Here is a 17,697-nt window from a genome sequence, read left to right as displayed (position 1 = left end):
CAAGAGGGCAAAGTTGTTCAATACAATGTTGGAAGTAACCAGTGAATTTGGTTACCTCTGGGAAAGTGCTTCTGTTAGCTTACAATGATGGAAGTCGGTTGGCACTTGTCACCCATAATTTAAAAAGATTCTAGAGGGTTTTTTTTTTTTTGGAACCATGTGCATGTATTAGTGCATAGATGTGTTAACCAAACAGATAAACAAGGTCGTTTTGTATTTGGATGGTTGGCGAAGGTTCACAGCCGGGATGATCTGGTTCCTGGGCCAACTGTTGGTTCTTGGTAGACAAAATGGGTGTTTCTCATTGCATTTTGTCCTCACAGCTTCATCTTCATGCTCTTTAGCTCCTTAAGTAGCAGTCTGTCCCCTTTAGAGTCCACTAGGAATTAATATGGTTCATGTACCACAGCTTGTACTAGAAACGGGTGGTTTTGATCCCTTCCTTGGTATGCAACTGGAAGCTTGTGGAGTCAAACAGCAGGGGTTGTAGTCGCCCAGCCTGCACGAAGCCCTGGGCTCTACCCAAGACAGCAGGAGGGTGTGGATGGGGTTGAAGCACCGCGTTGGAAGTGTGCTGCAGCCAGTACTGCTCTTCTGAATTATTACAGTTTGACCACTTAGTGTGAGGAAATGCACTACCAGGTTGAAAAACCTGTCCAAACTCAAGGCTTATTTTCAGGTTTTTTTGTCCTGTGCTTTAGAAATCTTGATCATTATTCATGCATCCAAATGTCTCCTAGAAAGCCAAACCCTTCACATAGCTCACCACCCATTGAGTAACCGGGCGACTGCACGCGCCGGAAGGAGACCTGCTATGCGCTTCCGATTTGTCTTCAAGCCCCGCCTCCTACGTTTCCGGGAATTGGCGATGGCGTCATCACCGAGCGCCAGGCTCACAGAGCGTGGAACTTGGCGTCTTGACTAGCGGAGATGCTGAGCCGGCTTCAGGAGCTGCGCAAAGAGGAGGAGACGTTGCTGCGACTGAAGGCGGCCCTGCACGACCAGCTGAACCGCCTCAAGGTGACCCCACCGCCCCACCATTTCGCCTGCGTGACATCTCCCCGAGCTCAGCCCTTTGAGGAGTCTGCCTCTGCGGTCGATTGTCCTGGTCCTCATCCGTCCGTCGTGGCGCGGACCTAGCAGGTTACAAACTCGTATAGCTGAAACACCTGGCAAGCGAGCTTTCGAATATTAGGCCCCACATCTCTAAATCTTGACCCTGCTGGTCATACGCTGAGGATGTGTCCTCTTCTTCAAAGCTCACTTATCTTCCTACCCATCCATCTCTTCCTGAACCCTCTCCTGAGCCCGTTTACTAGTTTGTACTGATTCTTGAAATGGCTTTAGTATTGCAAACCAAGAATAGACCTTTGAGATATCCCATGGTGTGAAAGATATTAAGATGGGAGAGGGACTGGTCCCAAAGCTTAGAATTCCCAGTAGTTTTTGGAGCTGTTAATGACTCCATGAGTTTGAAGGTTGGTGATTCAGGCCTGTTTACGTCACTTTCCAGACCTGTGGATAATTCAGCCCTTGTGAGATGATTATGCTAATCCCTATTCAACTGTCTTATTTAGGTCTTGAAGTCCAAATGACATGAGGATTAAAAAGCCCTTTATAAACTGAAAAGCGTTTTACAATTTTGACCTAGCAAAACAATAAGCATTTTCCTCCTGGGTAATTATAATGACCCACAGTTATGTCTATACTGCGACAGTACCCCTACAAGTACCTAGTGATAGTATGGATGATGGTCCCCAAAACCCAGATTCCCTATGGTTCAAGAAACACTTCGGTTTTCTTTTCTCAGGTCAGGTCTGAAGACTCCGCCTTCTGTGGAGTCCGGTGTTGCCTGGTCTTTTGTGTGTGTGTCGGGGGGCGGGTTGTACTGGAGATTGAACACTACCACTGAACTACACTCTCAGCCCTTTTCATTTTTTATTTTGAGACAGGGTCTTGATAAATTGCACAGGCTGACTTCCACATCTGACTCAATGATACACTTGTATTTTCTTCCATAACTGCTAGTTCTTAGTGAATGAAAACCATAATTGAGCCAGAACACCTGTACTGCCCATTGTGCAGTGTATGCCTGTAATCCCAGTGTTATTGGCAACCAGGCCAGGGAACCTGTCTGGATCCCAGCTAGCTGGATTCAGCTGCCTGCGCACATAAGAAAAAGGTAAACAGTGGCTAAGGCTTGACCAAATTGTATAAAGTTCATTTTTTCTTTTTCAATTGTTTGCCTATTTTTTAATGCAGTTGGGAGGGTAGATATGACCAGTCAGAATCCAGGTAGGTTCCTTTGCTGTGCTGCCAATAACACCAGTAAGTTGGAAGACAGGAGGATCAAAAGCTCAAGGCTGAACAACTTTGATATCCTGTCTCAAAAAAGGGTGGTGGTGGTGGTGAGGAGAAATGGAGGCTGGGGATGTAGCTCAGTGGTAGAGTGCTTGGCTAGAATGTGGGAAGCTCTGGGTTCAATCCCTAGTAAAATACACACACACACACACACACACAACACACATACACACAAAACCCACCTGTACAGTCCAAAGGGAAGAAGGTGGAATTTATTCCTCTCTTTAAAAGGCAGGGAAAACAGCTGTTCATGATGCTGAGGCAGGATCACAAGTTAAAGGCCAGCTTGAGCAAATGGGTAAGAACCTGTCTCTGAATTTAAAGTGTTGAGGATGTGGGTGAATAATAGAGTGCCTACCTTGCTCAGTGCTCTGGGATCAATCCCCAGTACTGCAAAAAAGCAAAAATAAAAGGCATGAAAAGCCTGGGGTTGATCAGTAGTAGATCACTTGCCTTGCATGCGTGAGGCACTGGGTTTGATCCTCAGCACCACATAAAAATAAATAAAGATATTGTGTCCATCTACAACTAAAAAAAATGGTAATGAAATATCCTCAACTCTTCTTTTCTAGGTTGAAGAATTGGCCCTCCAATCAATAATCAGTTCTAGAAAAGGGGATGAGATGCTGTCTTCTCAGCCTGGTATACCAGAACAGTCACATGATGTAAGTAAAATTAAGTACATGCACCCACACCTGTAATCGCAGCAGCTTGGTAGGCTGAGGCAAGAGAATGGCAAGTCCAAAGCCAGCCTCAGGAAAAGCAAGGTATTAAACAACTCAGTGAGACCCTGTCTCTAAATAAAATTCAAAATAGGACTGGGGATGTGGCTCAGTAGTCAAGTGCCCTGACTTCAATCCCTGGTACCTCCCCCACCTCACAAAAAAAAATTAAGTACAGGCAGAGAGTGCAGAGTTCACTATGCTCCCCTGCTGCTTGGGTGGCCAAAAATTATAACGCGTGTTGTCAAGCCCAAAGGACTTTAAGTGATGCTGGTTTTTTTTTTTTTTTTTTTTTTTTTTTAAGTGCTGGTAGTGGTTCTGGAGATCAAACCGAGGGCCTTGTACATCTTGTACATGCTAAGCAAGCACTCTACCACTAAGCTGTATCTCCAGCCTTGGATCAGTTTCTAGTTTAAGAAGCTGGCTATTCTATATTAGTTGGCTACACTTTTGACCAATTTAGGGAGGCTACTCCCTCCTGGTCACCTGTTTGTTCTCTCTAGTTACTCGGATGAACCCTGGGGAAGTATGTAGATCTCTGTAAGGATGTGTCAAAAACAAAATGTGGCTTCAACTACAAAGTGTAATACTGAAAAATGAATAGCAAAGTGGCTTACCTCTTAGTCATAAATGCTAGGGGTGAATATACAATTGAGATTTGATTTTGAAACATTTTAAGAATTTGCTGTTTTGCTGCCAGTATCCTTTCTACTAATCTTTGATGTCCTTGGCTAACAGATGTTGATGCATGTAGATAATGAAGCATCGATCAATCAAACTGCACTAGAATTGAGCACAAAGAGCCATGTGATGGAAGAAGAGGAAGAGGAAGAAGAAGAATCAGATTCCTAAAGGAGGATGAGACCCAGGATTTGTTCTAAAAATCATATTTCTAAGCCTCAGATACTTCTTCAGAGAAGTCCTATGGCCTACTTGAAAGGAAAGCAAGAATCATAGGAGGAATGTGTCATTGTACAAGTGGCTTCATCAGTAATAACTCAAGTTCCAGAATGTTTTAGGAAAAGTAAAACATAGTAACAAAATCAAAGATATAATGTCTTAAAGTTGAGCAGTTTGGATGGTGAAGTGTCTGTGACAGGATTAGATTTAGTAATTATGTTCAAAATAAAATTTCTTCTGAAATCCTACTGAGAAAGTCTGGAATTTGCAAAAGGCAGAGTTTAAATATAAGCTAGGCTTTCCAGTCAACAAGTCTTTCAGAAAATCCAGTTAAGAGCTGTTTGTGTGCGATTGAACCCTTGTGAACAGTTAGGTCACAGTCTAGGAGAGAAAGATAACAAGACGAAGGACAGGGCACTTGAGAGCACAAGCTGCTGCCACGTTTCGGAGACATGGAAACACTGCCCACCTTAGACTGCTTTGTGTGGCTGTTACCACATCTAGCTTGAAACATCGCTGATAAAAGATGCTTCAGAATAAATTATAAATAACCATCATAGACCTTGCTGGTTTCCAGATACAGAGGGAGAAAGCAACATTTCCTCCTCTGAGGGAAATGGCAAGATGGCATAAAATAAGATCCATTTCTGGCCCTTAAAGAAGAAATGTGTCATTAAAGAAGATATCACTATGCTTGGGAGATTGGACTTTTATAATAAAAGAGATGATAGCTGCAGAATAAGAGTTGTTGAACTTTGTATTTGAAATTGAGATTTAATTCTGCATATTGTCCCTTTTCTACTGAGTAGTCACTTAATTCTATAATTTCTTCTCCAGCTAACAGCCAATGCAAACTAAGAATGTCTTCACACAGAACTTATGTAGCTGTTCCAGAAAAAAAGAGGAATATACTTTATTTGTTGTTAATGTTTCATTGAGGTTATTTTAAGCTACTCTTATAGGAAAGAGCAGGAAGTTTAAGTGATATGTTCCTTAAAACACAGTGAAGACAGTTTTGGAACAAAATTTATCAAGGTATACATTTTTGGGGGTCTGATTTAAAACATGAACAGGGTTTTTCAAGAGCCGGAAAAGTTCACTGTGTATTCTAGCTCTACTGCTGACTGGTAACTGGTTGCTTGTTTTCACACCTCTTCGCAACTCTACTTTTACATCTGTAACATGAGGATAATCACATCTGCTCTAGCAGTTTCACAGGTTAAGATGCCAATGAGGTATCATCTAAAAACCCAACTGTTACTGGTGTCTCAGTAAAAGGAAGTTCGAGACAAGAATCTGACTAAGAACTCAAAGCACTGATGCTGGGAACATCATTCTTGAAAACAAGATCATTCTTGGTTAAAAAAAAAAAAATTACTGGAAAAAAATCTTTTGACACTAAAAATGAAATACATTTAACTGTGGATAGAGAATTAAAGCACCCTTCAAAAGAAACCACTCATGAAAGCATTTACATCTGGGTTTTATTTTTTTGATACTGAGGATGGAGCCCAGGGGGACTACCACTGAGCTACAACCCCAGCCCTTTTTTAAATTCTGAAACAAGGTTTTTCCAAGTTGTCCATACTGGCCTTGAACTTTTGGGTCTCCTGCTTCAGCCTCCAAAGTAGCTGGGGTTACAGGTATATGCCACTGCACCTAAATCCAGGTTTTAGATACCAGCTTAAGCTATTCTTTTCTCACAAAGGATGTAGTTTGTTCATTTTAATGAGACATTCTCAATAGCCAGGCATCCTCTCCTTGTTGGCAAGACATAGGGAGTAGGTTTTAAAACTCAAGTGTTTATATGTTGAAAACATGTAAGTTAGACTGTTCTTAGAACAGCTGTTGGCCTCGTGAAAAAAAAATTTTTTTTGACTATTGTAGGCAGCAGTGTACACAACACTGACCATTTTTTAAAATCCTGGCTATAACCCAAGCTCTGGTAGCTCCAGAGTGGAACTATCTACTTTGGGTATTACTTACCAAGTTCTCTTTTTAATCTAAAAATGAAATAGCCTTTTTATTTTTAAACATATACATTGGATTTGGTTTTCTATAATCTGCCTTTTCAAAGAATACAAGATTTGACGTACTGATCAGGAAGCTTCATGGGTTAAAGTTCCACATAATTAAGGAGAGGGCACCAATGACCATGGCTTTTTTCTGTGTTTTTAATTTTTTGGTACTAGGGATTAAACTCAGGGGTGCTTAACCACTGAGTTACATCCCCAGCCCTTTTTATTTTTTGAGACAGGGTCTCACTAAAGTTGTTTAGTGCCTCTCTTAGTTGCTGAAACTGGCCTCGAACTTGCAGACTCCTGAGCTGTTGGGATTACAGGTGTACACCACCACACCTGGCTCATGGCTTTAGTTACACTGCCCACCTTAGACTACTTTGTGTGGCTGTTACCACATCTAATTACTGTGATTTCACTGCCACCTCACAGACATGACAAAGCTGGCATCAGGCACATTTCTCCCTTCCAGGAAGGTGGAGTTAAGTGTAAGTGGTGCAAGAAGATAATCCATTGCTCATTGTAACAAAGCAGACTGACTCTGCCTGGCTAGAGGCTCCAAAGCCTGCAGGGCCTCGGGTGAGCAGGTATACCCCCAACTCAGCTCTTTGTTAAGGAAAACGGGGAATGTTCACTGAGAAATGGCTTGTGATTTTTCTTAGACTTGTTCCCAAACCCTACCTGCTGCTTTTTCCTATGTAGAGAGAAAAGGAAAAGAAGGGATCCGTCCATAAGTCTAAAGGCAAGTGGTTGAAAGTCACAGGTAAGGTGATGTAGCAGAAGAATTAGTACAAAGATTGAAATCACAGGAAGACCCATTAGTCCAATGTCCTGAATTTGTTGTTGGTGTGATAGTTCTGCCTTTCAGCCTCCTTCCTACTTTCCCCATGCCCCACAACAATGCTTGACTAAATCATTTGATTTCTTATACATTAGAGAAATTGCAAAGCCTACCACAAAAGTAGAAATACCTTTCATCCTTTAACTTGATAGTATATTTATTAGAATAAGAGACTAGATTTGTTAAACATCTGGATTAAAATGATTAAAAGGATTTTCATACTTTTTTTAGGCACTATACACGTTGTTTACAATAGCATTGGTACTTAGATTGGGAGAAGATAGAAATCTGACATATTTCAATGCCTTGATTCATTTGTGACATTCAGAGTAACTCCACCATTTTAGAAACACTAATCTAAACTTAAAGATACATATACCATTTACTACCCCACACAATATATTTAAAAATAAATATAGAAATACAACCAGAAGTCTACAAATCAGACTGGTGAAGCCCCAGCTATCATGGCAGTGAATGGCTCTGGCTAGATTTTGATGGAAACTGCTGAATTCTACGTCAAAAGCAAAAGATGGTAATAAAATAACATGATGTACACTTTCTGGTACTCATTTTCACAGCAGCAAAGCATGCTTCACATGCACTGCCTGTGAAGGGACTTATGAGGCTCCCTGGCACTCACACTGAGAGAAGGTCCACTTGGCAGAAATGAAGGACCACCAAGTGTCAAGAATCCTGGAGATACAGGCGGCCAGCCAGTCGCGGAGCAGGAACAGCAGTGCAAATGTCAGTAAGAATGACTACCCACGGTCACCAAAGTGTCACTGTATTTCAGCTTGGCATGTGTTTTGATTAACATACTCACAGACAGCCCCAAGCACAAAGCCAATCCACTTAGGGAAATAACAGTAGTAATAATAAAGACAGTAATATTAAAAATGACGACGAGTACGGTTTTGGCACATGCTGTGTTCTTCATCCTTTGTCATAAGTCAAATGCACGTCTGAACAGAGACAAGCATGGGAGAGGCCCAAAAGCAACACGGCACACCACTGGGCAGAGGACTCGCTCTTTGCTGCTTCCCAAAGGATTAGACGCCAGCTGCATGGGTTGGTGTGCTGGGCTGGTTAAGGCCTATGGTGGAGCAGAGCCAACCTGCAAAATCCACTTCTTCGGCATCAGATCTCTTGATAAAAGCATGAACCTGCAAGCAAGGAAACAGGGAGAGGTGTTTTAAAAACCACCAATGGAAGGAAAATCCAAGAGTCACATCTAGCACTTGTGCCACACTTGGAGGGAGCTCCTGGCCTGCCCTTGAGCAGCAGTAGGGCCAGCTGCAGGCCCAAAGACCTGCTCCACCTGCCTCTGCCAATTATACCAATCAAAAGGCCCTGGGAAAGTCACTCACCTCCCTAGCTGCTCTTGCAGAATGAAACGGGATTAGTGACCTTCCCTTCAAGACCTCACAGACTTGTTGGGAAAGCCAAAGGCACTGGTGGAGGTGAGAGCATGTGACACTGCAAGCCACAAAAGCTATGAGGTCAAGGTGTTTCACTCGCCCTGCTGCCAAGCAAGAGGAGGCAGGTGCACAGGTTAACATAAGATAAGTCAGCAAGAGAAAAAGGCCCAGCCCCACGAAGGCCGCAGACTGGCCCCTTCTTTCCCTCGACTGCCTCAAGCCTTTCTTCCAATATCCCAGCTGTGAGGTGATTTCAGCCTTTTCTTTAAACTGATGGGAGGACAGAGGAGACTGGTGTTTGAGTCCTGCAGCCTCAGGCTCTCAGCTGCGCCACGGTGGTCAGGGCAGAAGCAGGGAATGGAAAGTAAATAAGTGCCGGAAAGATGACAGGAGACCAAATTAATAAACAGGTGCTGTAAGCATCTGAAATAAATGGACTTACCATGAGTTGCTTCAAATCTGCTCTCTCTGCGGGGTTTTTTATTAAGCTGAAAGGAAAAAAGTAATGTGAAGCTTCTGCCTGGCGCTGATTCTGATTCAGATTGCTTCTGTTTGCATGCCTTTCCCCCTACGCACTATAGGCTCTGAGGAGGAGTGCCAGAGCCTTATTCATCTTCCTGTTCTTGGTACAATATCATGCCCACAATACGTTAATGACTTCTTGCTGAATTAAATGAAGGTCAAAAAGCAACATGCGGGGGAGGGGCTGGGGTTGTGGCTCAGTGGTAGAGCACTGGGTTTGATCCTCAGCACCACACAAAAATAACTAAATAAAGGTACTGTGTCCATCTACAAAAAAAAAAAAAAAAAAAGCAACATGCCAATCGATGTAGAGCAAGTGCTGGAAGCAGTCACACCACTAAGCCCTGGCCCTCCACAAGAAAGGCTATGGCAGTAGCCAGGGGGTACTCAAGAGGGGAAAGGGCAAAGCTGGAGGGCTCAGAAATGGGGTGGGAAGTCTGACAAATCCAGGTACCCTTTCAAAAAACAATGAGCAAACTCACCATTTATTCACAAAATCTTGAAATTCCAGACTGAATACTCCACTGGGCAGTTTTGGAGGCGGCTGCAGACACATGTCAAGACATGAGAAATGTTAGACCCTGCTCCAGCCATCTCTTCCCATCCCAGCCCTACCTCTGGGCAGTGCTATGCTCCAGTCAAAAACAAAGCCTGCTGGGTCACCCTGTTGGACCCAATGGTCTCACACAGCACAGTTAAAATTGGGACCACATTATACTTTACTATTCATTCATCTGGTGAAAGAAAAAAAAACAGTGAACCTCTGTGGCCTCAGTCTTTTCTTAATGAAATGAGGAGGTTGTGCCTACTGATCTCTGGAACCCTTTGAACTCTTGACATGTGGCATGGAAACATCACCAGTAATTCTAACAACAGCAGCTAGGGGGGTGTGCAAACCACCAGGCATGGATCAGGCCTGCAGGAGCAAGCTTTAAAAAAGGGGGGGGGGGAATCCCTTCTCTAAACCCTGGGGAGGCAGAGAAAGGTTAATAAAACATTAACTAGCAGAGGGTTGGTCAATCTGGAAGAATGTTGCCTGTATACTCCAGAAATGAGGCCGCTTTTCAGGTCTCCGACACTGGCCACAGATCTTGTGTTCCCATGGCAATTGTTCAGGGCTGCACAGGTTTATGATGCTCCAGGCAGTCCAAGAATTCTAAATGCATTTATGTGACCTGTGCTGGGAACTTCCTTGGAATAAGCTGACCCCAGTGCCCAGGATGTCATTGCTCTGTGGCCTAAAATCAACAGGTGATTCAAAATTAAAAATGAAACAGCTCTAGCCTTAGCTACTCTAGTGACTGAGGGAGGTCATTTGAATCCAGGAATTCAGGACAAGCCTGGGCAACACAGACCCCCATCTCAAACTGAAAAAGATAAAAACACTGACACCGCCTACCAAAAAGTCCAGCTTAGCCCTTTCCCCTGAAGGTTCTGTCAGTCTGACCTAAGGCTAACTGCAGCCCAGCTCTTGGGAACAGTGACTCAGAGCATGCACTGCCCTGTAGGCTGTCCCTGCTGCTGAGGGGGAATGGGGAATAGAGGTACACAGGCCAGCTTCCATTCCTTCTCTGTGGGAGGGGCCAGGCAGGATAGGAATGTGTGCCAGCAAAGGCTCCTGGGAGGTAGGGGGTGGAGGTATGGGGGTTGGGCAGGAGGTGGGTATTGGGAGTAGGTGGTAAAAAAGAAAGAGCACTAGGGCACTAACCGCGGAGACCTGAGCTACTTTTTTCCATGGAGCCTCAGTTTCTTCACCTGTATGAAGAAGATAAAACCAATCTGGCCCATCTCAACAGTGCCTGGAAGAACTGAGTAGGAAAAAAGAAAGCAGCACCAGTGCAAGTCCTCTCTTAATAGGACTCCCAGGAACCCAGAACCATGCAGAGCAGTGTCTCCAGCAGTAGGGGATGGATGGCTTTTTCCTGACTCCAGAAACACAACATGCTCTTTCTTAAAACCTTAAGCCGCAAGGATCAGAACCCAAACTTCTTTTCTTCATCCCACATTGCTTTAGTCTAAAGCTTTGTAGACTGCAAAAAGAGGTAAATACCCTAGTGCCCTGAACCAGTGAGAGTGATTTATTAGCCTCCAGGGCAAACCATGATTTTCCCTGTTGAGTTTGTAATAGACCAGGCGACATTTTTGAGACCTCTAAGGTCTGGTTTCAGAGAATGGTAAGAAAGAAAGTATTAAGAAGGCATTCTGCTGGTTTACTGAGGAAGACAAGATAAGAATGAGGGGCTGGGGATGTGGCTCAAACGGTAGCGCGCTCGCCTGGCATGCGTGCGGCCCGGGTTCGATCCTCAGCACCACATACAAACAAAGATATTGTGTCTACCAAAAAACTAAAAAAATAAATATTAAAAAATTCTCTCTCTCTTTAAAAAAAAAAATAAGAATGAGATAATACTATATCTGACACCACAGCTACTTCCCAAACATGCCAGGACTTGCCCCTTCAACTACTAAAGCTGTTCCTGAAGCCAGGAATGCTGGCCCTACTGTCTCCCCTAAAATCCTGTCCTGCCCACCAGCCAAGCCCCCACCTCCTATGAGAACCTTGGGGCTCCTCACCAGCTTCCCAATACCCCAAACCCAAGTTTGATGAATGATTCTCCATATGTTCCTTCCTTGATCCTTTTGTCAATTAAACTTACTGGCATATATTTCACAAGTATATGAGCTCTTTGTGGTTAAAGTTGGCCAAAAGCAATAAGAAAATATTATCTTTAATTTCACTTAGAGAAAACCAATCTATTTTATTCCTTCCCAGACTTTATAGGCACATATATACACATATAGTTCATTAACTGATAATAGTATACATACTATTTTGTTATTTGCTGCTTTCACACAATTTATGAATATGTTCCATATCTATTTCCACACTCATTTTAATTTAATTTTCCTAGCTTTTTTTTGTACTGGGGATTGAACTCAGGTACACTTACCCACTGAGCCACATCCCCAGCCATTTTTGCATTTTATTTAGAGACAGGGTCTCCCTGAATTGCTTAGGGAGTCACTAAATTGCTGAGGCTGGCTTTGAACTTGGCATCTTCCTGCCTCAGCTTCCCAAGCCACTGGGATTACAGGCCTGCACCACTGTGCCCCATTTTTCCTAGCTTTTAAACAGCACTTACAAGCAAAAACCCTGAATCTTGGAAAGGAAGGACTCAGAGCTACAGGAAGATGGGGGGAGGGGATGGAAGTGGGGGACTGGGAACACTCCTGTAGTTTCTAAACCAGCCAATGTTTTCAGCAGCAGGAGGCATAAACCAGAACACAAACATCCTGGAGGCCATACTGTGGGAACAACTTCCAGGTCTCCCAGGCAACTCAGCCATGGCTACTGGGGCAGGGGTAGGAGTGGGGGTTGGGGGTGGGCAGTACTGGGGATTGAACCAAGGGGCACTCAACCACTGAGTTACTTCCCCACGCTTTATTTTTTATTTGGAGACAAGGTTTCTCTAAGTTGCCCAGACTGGCCTTGAACAGATAATCCTCCTGCCTTGTCTCCCAAATAGCTGAGACACAGGTACGCACGCGCTACCACCCAGGACAATGGGTATTTTCTTAAGGGGAGTGAATAAATTCCAAGGTCAAGGAAACCAGGCCATACTTACCTCATTGACTATGTAATCCAACAACTCAAAAATTGCCATGGGAGGTCGACTGTCCATTCCATATGCTACAATTTTACAAAAGGGAAAAAGAAAATAGTTCTCAGAAACACACAGGTGATCACTTATCAATGGGGCAAGGGGCTGGGCATGGACCCAGAACAGGGTTATGACAATAAACAGATCACTCACAGATAAGGCCTCAACAGAAGGAACTAGCAAAGGCCACAGTATAGAGTACTGATTTAACATTCAAGCAGCCATCTTAAGTGTTAACCACCATCTTATCGGTTTTGCTTTCCTGTACTTCCTCTTACCCAAACTCCCCAGCCTCCATTAGTGACCTACCCCACGGTACCATAACCCTAAGCCAAATCCAGAAGGCCAGGACCCCTTGACTCTGGAAAGCGCCATGGTGCCATCAACCTAAGCCAATCCCATGGTATTCCCCACCCGCCTAGCTCTGAGGCAAGCACTCCCAAGCCCATCCCCTAGCACCACAACTACAACTCCAAATCCCTACCCCACAAAAGCTGAACACCCAAACATCTCAGGGCCTCTCTCCACTCTACAGAGGGATGGCCTTTATTTGTCAGCTTTGACAAATAAACCTTTGTGTGGATCTCTGGTCTCTGTCCTTCATTTCTCGCCCACATGGCTCTCGCTTTCTCACTTTCCTTTCAGAGTCACCTGGTCAGAGTATGAGTCTGGGCTCTGCTATATCCTACATTTGTGACTTTGGGCAAATCAGGTGACCTCTGAGATAAAGTACTGAGTTACCGGTTTTTTTTTTTTTTTTTTGGTTGTAGTTGGACACAATATTTATTTATTTTTATGTGGTGCCAAGGATCGAATCCAGGGCCTTGCACATGCTAGGCGAGTGCTCTACCACTGAGCCACAACCCCAGCCCTGAGTTACCTTTCTTTATCCAGTAATGGGAACTGAAATAAGCTACCTCCCCAGCCCTTTTTATTTTTTAGTTTGAGACAGGGTCTAAGTTGCTGAAGCTGACCGTGAACTTGCAATCCTTCTATTTTAGCTACCAAGTTGCTGGGATTACAGGCATGTGCCACTGTGCCATATTAAGAACAAAATTTTGTAAAGCAGACATAGGTAATAAATACATCTGCCCATTTCTCCTCCTTTATATTATGTGAAATAATATAATGACTAAACAACTAAAGGATTTCGTTGTATGTGGTGTTGTTGATCACCTCTCCCCCACAATGCTGGGGGACTGAACCCAGGCCTTTCCATATGCTAGCCAAGTGTTCTATCACTGAGCTATACTTGACTTAGCTTTAATTCTTCCTGAACCTGGGTTTCTTCTTTTCATATCCCAGAGGTACAGGCCAGCCTCAGGGGCCACATGTATTTTAAAATGTCAATATTGTGTTATGTGAATTTTATCTCAGTAAAAACAAATCTACCAAAACTGTCTCGACTAAAAAGAAAACTAATGTATATAAACTGCTAATAAGCACAGCACCTAGAACATAGAGGTACTCAACAAATGGTGGGAAACTGTTCATGGTTATGATAATTTTCTGCTCTTACCTGAAAACCCCTGCTGCTTCCCCCTGGCCCCAGCCTGGCATCGAGACAGAGAAGCAGTGTTGGCAGAATGTACAGAGAGTCTGCCCTCCAGAAACCCCTTACAACAAGGGACCCCACAGTTCAAACTGGAGACACAGCAGGCCACTCACAGCTAAGGGGCCTCCCGGGTGTCCTGGGCCTGGGGGGTGTCTCAGCTGCATCTCCCTCCACCTGGCACCCAAACATCAGCTCCAGCTCCTTGGCATCTGGAGGAGGGATGGGGTACCTCCCCACTGCCATTTCCACCAGAGAGAGCCCCATGCTCCAGATGTCCGACTGCACTGAGTAATGAGTCCCCTGGAGTCTTTCTGGCTGCAGAAGAGACAGAAACAGTTATCATCAGCTGAACTAAGCACAACCCTTGGTTTGCTAATGTTTTATCTTCTGTCCCTTCCTCTGGGCAACTCACATGCTCACATCCTGTTTGAAGAGCCCCACAAACATCTTGAATCTCACCTCCCATTTGCCTCCAAATGTCATACTTACCAAATCCTAGCTGGTTTCATGGTTCTGACTCCTCCTCACTGTATCCCTTGTAACACACACTAAGCTGACAGCATCCAACCCACTGGGCCCCAACTACCACTTCAGCCTGTGGTTCCAGCTTTGTTCATTCTGGCCACTGACTTGCATGTACAGGGCAGCCTCTCCCAAGCCCACCATGAGAAGCTCATCTTGTTACCTGAGTCTAAAATAGGAAGCTTGTGAAACATGGGTATGAATGAAGTAACGCCGTGGGTACAAGAAACAAAGGATCTGAGGTCAGGTCCCAACCCTGGGACTTACAAGCTCCGAGATGTGAACCTCAGTTTCTTCATCTATAAAATGGGGCTGGTTGCTGATGGTAAAAACAGTAACAACAACATAACAAAATACCCATCCTTTTTACTAGTGTTATTGAGGTCAAATCAAATGAAAACATGTCAGATACTGCAAAATTGTATATAAACAGTTTGATATTGGGAAATATCAAAATATCAGTTTGATATTTGGTGGGAAGACTCAAGGAGAAAAAAATATATAGTGCTACAAAAACCATTATTTTTAACTAAGCATTATTTCAAGTAGTACACAAATTCAAAAATCCTACCAAAAAATCTTTATTCTGACCATAGTTCATTTATTTAGACTGAATTAACTTCTCCCATAGGATTTTTCACTAACTCTAACGCTGAACTATTTTGGAACTGACCATGTAACCACAAAAACCCAACCAGTAAACCCTGGATCAATAAGTCCCAGGGCTTATTAATTGATTTTTGAACTTGAAAGCTGGCAATTGAAGGGCCCAGGGTGCCAGCTGTTTAGTTATGATCCACTTAGGGAAGAAGCGATGACGGAGACGACAGGCAAAGAGAGCAGAAGAGAGCTCACCATGGGTCATTGGAGTACAGAGGGATGGGGACATGTGTCAAGCAGTGTTGAGTGGTGTTGACAGCAGGGGAGGGGCCAGCAAGTGGGAATGAGGATAAGTGCAGGAGTTGGCTTTCAATCCTGGCTTGGCAAGTTATATAGTTGTTCTCTTAACCCCTCTAATCTAGAGTTCCTCACTTCTGAAATGGGAACTATGCTCTATCCTCGATGGAACAACTGCATGGATCAAATGAGACCATTTAAGGATATAAAAGTGCTTTGACAAAGAGCACATAAAATACTGTGCATGTTAAGGTCTCCTGGGCCTCTGAGCCTGTCTTCACAATCATTGGCTGCACTTACTTCTGCTTCTGTAAAGACCACCCACTCTGACCCAGCAGAATTGGGTCAGCACTCACCCAGACTCATGTTCCCACCTTTCCCTTCAGTCAGCTGACATTCCCCCACTCACCCAGCCTTCCCTCAACACCTGCACATGTCAGATCCCAAGCCGATGCCAAGGACAAGAAAGTCACAGCCTTCCCAAGGGGAAAGAAAATGATCCTGTGTTGATGTAGCCATGGGCGTGGGACAGCCACAGCACTCTGGTGGCACTGGGAGCCAGCAGAGTTGTGAGCAGGAAGAAATACCCCCAAGATGGAGTGTTGAAGGAGGGAAGATCCCCAAGATGGCTGAACTAGAGCAGAGACTCCAGCCAGGAGACCGGGTGGGCTACAGTGAGAGGCAGAGGTAGAAGTTGACATGTAGTGAGGAGGGAAAGAGGCAAGATGGAGGAAACAACTCTAAATAAACTCAGGAGTTGGGGGTACTAGATGTTAAAAGAATGGGGAGGTAGAAAGGGAGGTTAAGTCAACTTCTGCCTTGGACACAGTAATGCTATTTACTGCTAATAGGAAAGGAAAGGTAAGACAGTTTGGAGTGCCATCATGTCTGAACTTGTTGGGTGTGAGGGTCTGTAAACAATCAGATAAAGACATCTAGCTAGAACTGTCTCTTTGGAATAGAAGCCAAGCTCTGAAGCTGGGATGGTACAATGTCTCCTAGTGAGTGAAAAGACTCCAATTATGCACCTAGGTCCATGAAAGGCCAAGTATCTTCCTGTTAGACTTCAACTCCTCAGGGAGGACCATTGTGCCTCATCCCTCATTTCTTGTCCCCCACCCATCATCACCCATCACAACGCTCTGGCTCCACAGAGAAGGTAACCATTTGGCTCCTATCTCTGACCAGCTGAGAAACTCAAAACCTGCTGTTCGTACCGACATGTAGGACCTTGTGCCCACGAAGGAGTTGGCCATGGAGTCAATGAGCTGCCCGCTGACCCCAAAGTCACAGAGCTTGATCTCCCCACGGGAGTTGACTAGGATGTTGGATGGCTTGACATCTGTAGAAAAGAAAAAATAAAAAAGTAAGGAACTGACATAAGGAGCCTGGGTAGGGGAGAAGAGTCAATGTTCCCTAAAAAGGCCAGTGTTGACAGTGAGTCCAGGACAACACCCCAGTCTCCCATCAGAGGCACCCCTTGGCTTGCAAATACTGGACACCAGAGTTCCTTATTCCCCCCTTTTTCAGGGTCCAAGGAAGGACTGTCAGGGAATGAAATGATTAGCTGCTGGAAAAGTAGGACAAAAAGCCAGTAGATTTCTTTCTACCCCTTAAGGATTCAGGCTTGGCCAAACGACCCATGGAAAGGAGTCAGCCCTCATGAATAGTCAAGATTTGAAAGTCTTGCTTCAATGTTAATGGTTTGGATGTGGGGTGCCCCACAAAAGCTCATGTGTGAGACAATGCAAGAAGGTTTGGAGGAGAAATGATTGTGGGTGTAGCCTTAACCTAATCAGTGAATTAATCCCTGATGGATTAACTGAGTGGTAACTGGAGGCAGGTGGGGTGTGGCTGGAGGAAGTGGTTTATTAGGGGCATGGCTATGGGGTATACATTTTGTTATCTGGAAAGTGGAGTCTCTCTCTTTGCTTCCTAATCACCATGTGAGCTGCTTCCCTCTGCCACACACTTTCACCGTGATGTTCAGCCTCACCTCAAGCCCCGAGGAATGGAGCTGGCCATCTTTTGGACTAAGACCTCTGAAACTGTAAGCCCTTAAATAAACTTTTCTTCCTTTAAAATTGTTCTGGTCAGGTCTTTTAGTCCCAGTACTGAAAAAAGCTAACTAAAACATTCAACCATCCTTGTTGGCAGGACACAGATCTATGGGTGGAAGGTATGAGAAGCAGAAAACATAAATAACAAGAACTATATGCTGGGCTGGGGATGTGGCTCAAGCTGTAGCGTGCTCGCCTGGCATGCGTGCGGCCCGG

The 17,697-nt window shown here is 44.3% G+C and overlaps 2 protein-coding genes across 3 annotated transcripts in view; one reads left to right on the top strand and one right to left on the bottom strand.

The window, feature by feature from the left end:
• The first annotated feature begins 483 nt into the window (after positions 1-483).
• On the top strand, positions 484-4,241 carry Snapc5 (small nuclear RNA activating complex polypeptide 5). The gene is made up of 3 exons (XM_026408831.2): positions 484-1,020; positions 2,934-3,026; positions 3,822-4,241. Exons 1-3 carry the CDS (start codon positions 931-933, stop codon positions 3,933-3,935), a joined length of 297 nt encoding a protein of 98 aa, XP_026264616.1. The 5' UTR covers positions 484-930; the 3' UTR covers positions 3,936-4,241.
• Positions 4,242-4,338: 97 nt separating this feature from the next.
• Map2k1 (mitogen-activated protein kinase kinase 1) overlaps positions 4,339-17,697 on the bottom strand; it is an 80,066-nt gene continuing 66,707 nt past the window's right edge. For both annotated transcript variants that reach the window (XM_026408811.2, XM_026408812.2), the window contains exons 6-11: positions 16,639-16,763; positions 14,116-14,317; positions 12,412-12,476; positions 9,268-9,329; positions 8,706-8,751; positions 4,339-8,008 (exon numbers count right to left, since the gene is read on the bottom strand). In XM_026408811.2, coding sequence (XP_026264596.1) covers positions 7,895-8,008; positions 8,706-8,751; positions 9,268-9,329; positions 12,412-12,476; positions 14,116-14,317; positions 16,639-16,763 — 614 coding nt within the window. In that variant the 3' untranslated portion in view covers positions 4,339-7,894. The remainder of the gene's footprint in view (positions 8,009-8,705; positions 8,752-9,267; positions 9,330-12,411; positions 12,477-14,115; positions 14,318-16,638; positions 16,764-17,697) is intronic.

The sequence above is a fragment of the Urocitellus parryii genome, chromosome 6, assembly GCF_045843805.1.
Source record: "Urocitellus parryii isolate mUroPar1 chromosome 6, mUroPar1.hap1, whole genome shotgun sequence".
Lineage (NCBI taxonomy): Eukaryota > Metazoa > Chordata > Mammalia > Rodentia > Sciuridae > Urocitellus > Urocitellus parryii.
The sequence above is the reverse complement of the archived record's forward strand: the minus strand, read 5'-3'. Positions and strand labels throughout refer to the sequence as shown.